Genomic DNA, 8,496 nt, shown 5'->3' with positions numbered 1-8,496 from the left:
TGGGTTTGTTTCCTGTCTTAGTCAGGGCTCTGCAAGGCCAGCTGTCCTCAAGGCTGTGAGTGCTTGGTGCTGCTCTGCCTGTGCTGGGGATGCTGAGGTCGGGGCAGATTGAGGCTGAAGGTGACGTCAGTGCCTACCTTGCTGGGAGAGTTAATCTGCTGCAGAGGCTCTAATAATCTCATCACTTGGGAGACTGGCATGCTGAGGATTGCATGTTGTACATTCCTCTTCTTGGGCTGTAAAGCAATCAGCAAAACCAGTGTTTCTAAAGCTCTGTTGACAAACATGTGCTTGCTAGACAGAGATTGCTCCTTTTTTGGGGTGGAGGTGCAAAGGCACAGGAAAGAAAATTAGCTTTTTAAAGGTGTATATATATGAAGCAAAGTAACAAAACCAGGTTAGGGAGATCCACTTTTTCAAATGAGCATGCAATTAATAACACTGCAAAATAAGCTGCCTCCTTTGCAGGCATAAAAAAATAAGAGAAACCATATTTCAGATTGGATCAGGCTAGTTTCTTTAGCAAAACAGAGCCTGCCAAACCATGACACTGCAAGCAGAGACAGTCATCAGCCCTGACACTGCTCTGAGGGACTGACAGAAAGGGTCTCTGATAACTTCCTTGGAGTCAGTTCCAAGTGTATGAGACGGCCAGTCATAGAAAGTATATGGAGGAAGAGGGGAAAAGAGCAGGCCACAAGTTTCTCAGGCTTTTCTTTCATCTGGTATGTGGTGGTTTTTGAGGGCTTTATGAAACACAGCGAACTGAACTGCTGGGACAAAGATTGCCTAGTGAAGGCTGCACCTTTTCAGTGGCAGCTACCCATTCCTTGGCTTTCAAGTTTGCAGCAAAAAGACTGAGTTAGGAGCAATGTAGACACAACCTGCACGCCAAAAATATAAGGAAGCACATGGATGATTCAAAGACACTGACGCTACTCGGTGCCAGACTTCTTAATATTGTTGAACACCTATCAGCTCTGTCTTAACCGACCTTTCCAGTTTTAATGCTATGACCTGCCGCGAGTGCCTATCTATAGGAGCACTAACCCTTCATTCGCCGGACGGCAGGGGCAGACGCACAGCGTCCGGGTAGGCACTACAGCTTTCGTCATTCGAAAGGAGGCTCTGCACCTTGCCCCCACCCGACCCCCGTATTTTGGGGATCTTTATAAGTCTTGACAGCGGCGATAGGAAGTTGTGTCCCGTCCTTCCTTCCCTCGATAGCGGCGATAGCACAGTGTGTCCCCCGGAATTTGCGTTCAGTGCTGTCGGGTGCCCCCGTCCCCCCGGCACCTGGGGCGGCCCGCGGGGCACAGGGGCGCTGCCCGCGCTCCTGGCACGGCCGGGGGAAGGGACTGGCTCCGGATTTCCACCCCTGCCACAGAGGGAAGGCTACCGGGAAGTGCTGCGAGGAGAGCGAGCCTGTGCGGGCTTGGACGTGAGAGAAAGACGCAGCCGCCTCTTCGCGGCAGCTCTTTCAAAAGTCCATGTTAAATGTGACACCCCGGCGAAATGGGAGCAGAAGAAACACCCCTCTACCCGCCCCTCGTCGTCCCCCCCGCCCTTTTCCATGGAAACTCGTAAAAGGAGGAGGAGTAGAGTTTGCTACGGAAAAGTCTCACCTTGGTCTGAAACAGTTTCAGGCGTTCCTGCAGGATCGGAGCTGCCCGTCTCGGGGGAGGGGAGGAGGCAGGCAGGGAGATCTCTAGCTACCTATACGTGTATACATTTTTTTTCCCCCCCGCTTGATCTTATTTTATTCCAGCAGCACGTATCTCTACCCCTCCTCCCCCTCCCTCTCCAGGTTGATCGGCTGAAATGAGGCTTTGCGCGCTGATCCCTTCTCGGGCTTTAAAACAAAACCCGGCCCCGCGCAGCCGGCGGCAGCTCGGGGCGCCTCGGCGCTGAAGCGCGGCGGGGCCGGGCGAGGCGAGGCAGGACACCGCGGAGCGGGGCGGTGGCTCCCGCGGAAACTTCGCTTGGAAAATAAACCTCCACCACTTTCCTGGAGATCCACGTGTGAGCAGGAAAGCCCGACTGCAAGATCTCTGCGCTGCTGCATGCTGCAATTTTACTTTTTGTTTGCCTTGATTTTTTTTTTCTGTTTGTTTGTTTGTTCTTACTTTCATTTTGGAACCGGCTCCCAGCTGCTTGGCTGAACTTCTGGAGACCAGTGGACCTTTTATAATGCCTTCTTCTGTTTTTAAACAAACTGTGGGCTCTTAAACTTTTCTCTTTCCCCCTCCCCCTCGCTCCTTAACCCCCACCCTTCAGCTCATGGGGCTAACACTGCAAAGCAACAGCAGCAGAGGGGGAAATATACAGACTGATTTATTTTCCTGTCTCCTAAATTGTAGTTAATTCTTCTTATCGTTCTCCTCAGCACCCATTTTCTCGCGCTTTTTCGGCTGCCGGGTGTCGATCTGTGCATTGTTTTATCTGATCTCGGTCCTTTTGTTGTTGTTTAAATGCCATGCACTGCTTATCTAGAGAGAAAGCTATATGGAGATAGAGGCGTATAGTGAATGCGCGTGTGTTTCCATAAGACACACTATCAAGGGAGCAGATCAGAAGCAGCCCGGATCCTGACCCTGACTGTATGAATAAGTAAGCAGGATGCTGACGACTGTATGTTAGTTGCCTGTAAGGTTTTCGTAAGTTAAAGGGGGACGGAGGAGGGGGGACAGGACAGAGACAGAGCTTAGAATGTTTGTGCAGAGGGGGGCGAAACTCTGACACTTTGCTCCTTCCAGCATAGCTGCTGCCTCCCATCAGTAGAGCTCCGCGGTTTGCTGTAGTGCACCCCACCTCCCTCTCCCTCCTCCCCGCTCCCTTTTCTTCCCTTCCTCCTTTTTTTTTTTCTCCTTTCTCTTTCCCCCCCTCTCCCCGAGGTAGTTTGCTGATGTGCAGCCCGGATCCATCTTCTGGCAGCACCAGCGGGACCGGGGTCGGCGGGCGCGCAGCGGGGCACGGGCCGGGCGCGGAGCGGGACGCGGGCAGCAGCCGCCGCCGCCTCCTCCTCCGCGGGAAGTTTGGCTGGGTTTTGACAGAGGCGAGGGGAAGCCCTGACAGACAGGATCTCCCGGACTGAGTCCACCCCCTGCGCCCACCCACACACCCAGCGACTTTTCCCCGGCGAGGGGGCAGGGGGGGCAGCGACGCTCATGCTCCTCACTCTGTGTCGCACCCGTCTGACTGGGGCTACCTAGGGAGCACCGTCTCTTGGAAGAGCCTCCAGGTGGAGAAGGAAAAAAATACCAACCTCCCCCAAAACCTATGGTTTCTCCATCCCTTACCCTCCTTTCCCAAGCCGGCGTGGACAGCAGAGCCGGCCGCCTAGTTCACCCTCGCCCTGCTCGCCACCTCTCCGCCCGAGGGAGGATGAAGATGCTTTGCTGGAGGATGGCACTGTGGCTGGCCGGGTGGACTGTCTGCGGGAAACCTTCTTCCTGCTCTGGCCTTGATTATGACTACACTTACGATTTCACTGAAGAGGATAAAGCCGAGGCGATAGATTATAAGGATCCTTGCAAAGCTGGTAAGTGACTTCCACGTCTAATGCAGCTCCCCGCCCCCTCCCCAGCTGGTGACTTTGTCTCGGCTTTATTTACGCGGGGTGCGTGTGGGGGGAGTCCCGGGCTCACCTGCTCCCTCCCGGGGCAGCGGCAGCGAGCGCAGCCGGAGCCCTGCATCCAGCCGCCTTGGCTGGGGAAGGTACCCGGGACCTGCTTTTCTGGGACTTCCCACTTACTTCCCTACGGTCTCCGGCCGGGCTGGGGGAGGCGCGGCGGCGGGCAGGGCTGGAGCGGCCGCCAGCGCTCCGCGGCCCCGCGCAAGTTGCAGAGAGCATTTCGGCGGGGCTCGAAGGTGTCGAGGCGAGAGTGCGCCCCGCAGCACCAGCGGGGCACACGGAGCGGGCGGGCCGGGCTCCGCCGGAGGGTGGCGGCTTCTCCCGGGGCCCTCCCTGCCCGCCCCCGCGGCGGGAGCGGGTGCCGCCTCCGCCTCCCTCTCGCCGCCTTCTATCCCAACCTGTCGCTCCCTCCCCGGCCGGGCACCCCTTCCCGGGCCGAGACGGGCCCTCGGCGCCGGCCGGCCCGTGGAGGTGGATGCGATAAGCGCGGCTCCCGAGCGGGAGGGTTGCGCAGGGCGGTGACTGTCTTGTCTGTCTGTCTGTCGGGCTTTCGGCCCCCGCGTCCCGCTCCCAGAACCCGGCTGGTGGTGTGCGGGCCGGTGTTCCACAGCCTGTGCCGTGGTGTTCCTCAGCCTGTGCCGTGGTGCCTCCCGCCTGCTCGGTGCCTGACAGATCCCTTTCCACGCTGTGCTGAGGTACAGCCTCTTCTCGCTTTGTACAGTGGTTTTCTAGAACGTTTATCCTACTGAGTTAGGACTGCTGCCTCTAATGCCAGATACAATTCTTCACCCATTAGAGTTATCAGTAACAAGAACTGACCTCAAAAACTGGGTTCACTGGTGTTTCAGTAGACTTGTGTATCTCCGTGATGCTTTTTTATCCTCCCGAGTGGTTAGCAGCAGTGGTTGTCCATTCCCAACAGCTCTATTGTTAAACAAGCACTCAAGTTTTCTAGCAGCCTCCTTTGCATTAATTAGTTATTTTGTATTCTGAAAACTAGTTCAGCCAAAGGTTGTGCTCTCTATATCTATGTGGTTTTCTTTAATTTATTGAAGAGAATGTGTGGTGTACATATATGCCAAATATGCAGACGCTCTGTTTTTCTAATCACAAAAATATTTTGTTCCTAAGTGTGAATTGTTAGGTCTGACTTGCTTACAAGTGAAGAATGTTCAAGTTCGAAAAGAACAGAAGCAACTGCAATCAAAACATTATTTTTTCCTCAATTAACACTGACAAATACGTAACTGGTCATTGGTAACCTTTTCTTCTGGTCTGTAATTATTTAAGAAGATTCATATGCATCATTTCATATAATGAGAAATGCCTGTTTATTCTCAGTTTGCTGTGGGATTCTTGTTTCATAGTGGGAATAATTAGCAATTATAATTCATGATACTAAGTGTTTTGAGGTTATGCATGAGAGAAAGACAACAGTAGGAGACTGCAATTTGATCTGCATTGCCAATTCTCTGCCATCACTTTGTTTTGCCTGGAGAAAGAAGCATTTGTTTGGAAAATTTGGCCCATGGAAACATTTTATTGAAGTTCTTACTTGTGCTGCTTCACAAGTATAGGGAGCTTAGGTACTACAGGGACAAGAGATAGGTAGGTAGGTGTATGAAGAGTTATGTGTGTGTAGTTCCTCTTACTCTTAAAAGCTGTCACTTTGAGGATGTCTATCCAGTAAAAAAACCTATTTTTTTTTTTTGCTTCTTAGTGTGTGGTAGTTCTTCAGAAATAAAAATGCGCCTCAATGGTGCACACTGGGTGTGTACCATGTATCCATCATATTTTAATAAAAAATTGAAAGCTCTAAATATCAATGAAACTGATCCTCCAAGAGTATTTCCCAATTTACTTTTCCTGCTAGACCTTCCTTAAAGGCTCCATTAATCTCAGCCTGTAAAGTGCCTGATCAAAGATGCTGGGAGCAGCGGGTGCTCAGCCTCTTGTAGCAGCACAGCCCAAGTGTGTGTTCTCCCCACATCTTATCGTCTGGGGTGGGTTTTGGGCTCCCAGGAGTAGGTTTACTGATCTCTGCCATTAGGATGGTTTCCACAGTGAGGCCCTATAGAAGGACGAAGCCAGGCTTCACACTCAGGGGTGTGAGACGTTCACACTCAAATTTGTGTGTCACTCTATGCGCAAGGAAACGGGATAAAATAAGAGCATTCTTGCTGAGATAAGGTATGCAAGCTTTGTAGATATCATTAACACCTGCTTTTACTGCATCTTGAGGGCCTGCAGCTGAGCCTGTAAAAGTGCTTTTTTTTTTTTACTCTGTTCAGGCTGGTCAGTTGGGTCAGTGTTTTCTGTTAGGAACCAGATAGAAGTGACTTTCTGCAGCTTAGCAAACACCCAAAGTAATTTATAGTTTTACCTAGTTCAAAAACTTCAGTGATACCAGTGCAAATCTTAGACATGTTAGACCTACCCCCAAATATGCTGATGCAAGATTGTTTCACCTGTATTTTAGAAGTTATTTGCATTCAAATTTTCTCCAGTGAGTGGGGTTTGCTGCTTAGTTTTTTACTGCATAGACTACGTTTGCAATCTTTGTGATAGAAAGCACTGCACATGAGGCATGAGATCCATAATTAGATAAAGTTACAATTCCTTATAGATACCTATTTCTGTTGAATAAATGTTCTCTTGGTAGGTCCCTTTCTCCCTGTTTTATGAAGGAATTTACCAGAAACAAAATGTGACAGCCTCTCAGGGGTTATTTACGGGTATTCTGTGGGGATTTTTATGCGTACTATATGTGTGTTTTAACTTTTTCACAGGAAGGGATCATTTTAGTGAATGTGCCTAGAATCACCCTGTTGCTTTGACTTAAAAGCCCCAGGAGCAGCACAGTGCAGGATAATATAGAGGCTGACAAGTACATTTTCTTACAATATTCTTACAATCAGATGCCCTGTAGAACTAGGAGGTGTTTCTCCATCTGATGTTGCCATTTGCATCTAAAACAGCAGCTATTTTATGCAGCAACCCCAAAGTACAGTCTCAGTAGTAAAGTCAGCACACTGGGAGCCCTGGAGCTTCAGGGAACAGAAGGGTCTGGAGAAATGCTGTGGTGCTGTTGGGGAGACAACCATTGGAAGGAAACTGTTGACATTGTGCAGAAGAACTTGATGAGCTGTGTGGTTTCCCGTAGGTTTGTCTGCAGACCTTTAACCTGTGTGTGAATTTTGGGTCACGCTACTCCTCCTTCCAACAAGAATCCTGGCACACTGTAGCAGCGGGATGTGATGTAACACAGTTTCTGGGCTTCTGAAGTCTCGGATATTTCCTTGTGTCTCTCTGCAGGATATTGCCCTCAGTGTTTACCGTTGTGAGTTCAAGTGTAAGGCATTCTTAGTTCATCTTCAAGATACAATTTGCCAGAAGATGTGAAACTGGGAATGCCATAGTCTAAGGACATAGATCAGCATTTGTATAATCAGATATCATTCCAAAGAAGAAAATCCTGGGTTAGATTTCAAGGGGCATCATCAGACTTTTCATATTGCAGCATGCACCTTCATTTATTTGTGGATTCCTAAAGTTTTTCTTTTTTTTTTCTATTCTTACCACAGTTTATGACTTATTCAGGATATCTGCTGAGAAACGCAGAGAGCGAGATGGCTAGAAAAATAATTTCCCATCCTGTAATACTTGTTCATAGCCTGAACTTAGTTGATATTCAAGGTTTTTTGAAGGCTTTTGTTTTGTTTTCTCAACAACTTTGTTTCCTAAAGCAAAGCAAAGTAAATAAAAAAAGGTGGGTGTACTCTGGTGTGGTTTTCCAATTAAAATACCATGAACTGTGGGAGATTAGGCAAGAAGTCCTAGTTCTGTTGTATAGCTACAGTGCTGAGGTCTGTTTCAGCCTCTGGACAGCTGACTGTCCTCAGATAAGTCTCTTTTAGCATTTCTTCTGTGAGGTATTTCACTTCCTAAAACAAATGTTAAAGGTTTGGGGAATAAGCTCGGAATTGAGTTCCTTGGGCTATTATTTTTCCCTTTTGTGGGCCTATTTTTTTGCACTAGAAATTTTGTCTTGTACTAGGAGAAATTCTCCCAAGGAGAATGTCACTGAAACTTTTACAGTTTTCACTGCCATTAGCTTCGATTACTCCCCCTGCCAAAACCCAGTTAATTGGGATTTTTTTTCCTTTCAAATGATGCATGAATTGCTCTTATTTTTTTTCCCCTCAGTGAAGCTAGACAAAAATGTAAAAAAAAAAGAATATTGTAAACAAGCAATTAAATTTATGGCTTTGTACCTTGAAAGTTGGTTAGCATGCAGTTATTTGACTAAGAACAAATTCCGTATGTATGCATGCCTGCCTGCTTGAGAATTAGAGAAAATTAAGACAGACTGTCCTTATATCTCTATTTCTCCCTCCTGTGAGAATCTAAGGAACTACTTTGTTTACTTTGCACTTTTATAAATAATAATAAAAAAGTTTGCACTGTATGTAGCAGGGAAATTGGTATTTCCCGCATCACTGAAGCATCTAACCTAATAATATATTTTATTGATAAAATAGCTGAACAGGAAAGATTGATAGTAAATGTTGAGTGCAATTATTATGCAGTGTCATCTGTAACTGCAGTCTAACTATTGTTTCCTGATGTTGTAGCAGCAACATTCTATACTACTACATTTTTATTTTAGTTTCCCTCGTGTGCTCTGGGACGTGTTCAGTTGTAAGCATTCTAATTGTGCATTCTGGTAATAGGAAAATTCTTAAAACCTCTGATTTTATATTTTGAATCTGTTGCATGATTTAGGTAAAAGAGATCTTTCATATTCATAGTTCAGTGATGTAGTAGACTCTTAAAGCTATATTGTGCAGTTTGTACTAATA

The 8,496-nt window shown here is 47.9% G+C and overlaps 1 protein-coding gene across 1 annotated transcript in view; it reads left to right on the top strand.

Annotated features, from left to right (window-relative positions):
- Positions 1-1,643: 1,643 nt before the first annotated feature.
- TLL1 (tolloid like 1) overlaps positions 1,644-8,496 on the top strand; it is a 126,985-nt gene continuing 120,132 nt past the window's right edge. Inside the window, exon 1 of the mRNA XM_030947157.1 lies at positions 1,644-3,541. Coding sequence (XP_030803017.1) covers positions 3,280-3,541 — 262 coding nt within the window. The 5' untranslated portion in view covers positions 1,644-3,279. The remainder of the gene's footprint in view (positions 3,542-8,496) is intronic.

The sequence above is a fragment of the Camarhynchus parvulus genome, chromosome 4 (assembly GCF_901933205.1).
Source record: "Camarhynchus parvulus chromosome 4, STF_HiC, whole genome shotgun sequence".
Lineage (NCBI taxonomy): Eukaryota > Metazoa > Chordata > Aves > Passeriformes > Thraupidae > Camarhynchus > Camarhynchus parvulus.
The sequence above is the reverse complement of the archived record's forward strand: the minus strand, read 5'-3'. Positions and strand labels throughout refer to the sequence as shown.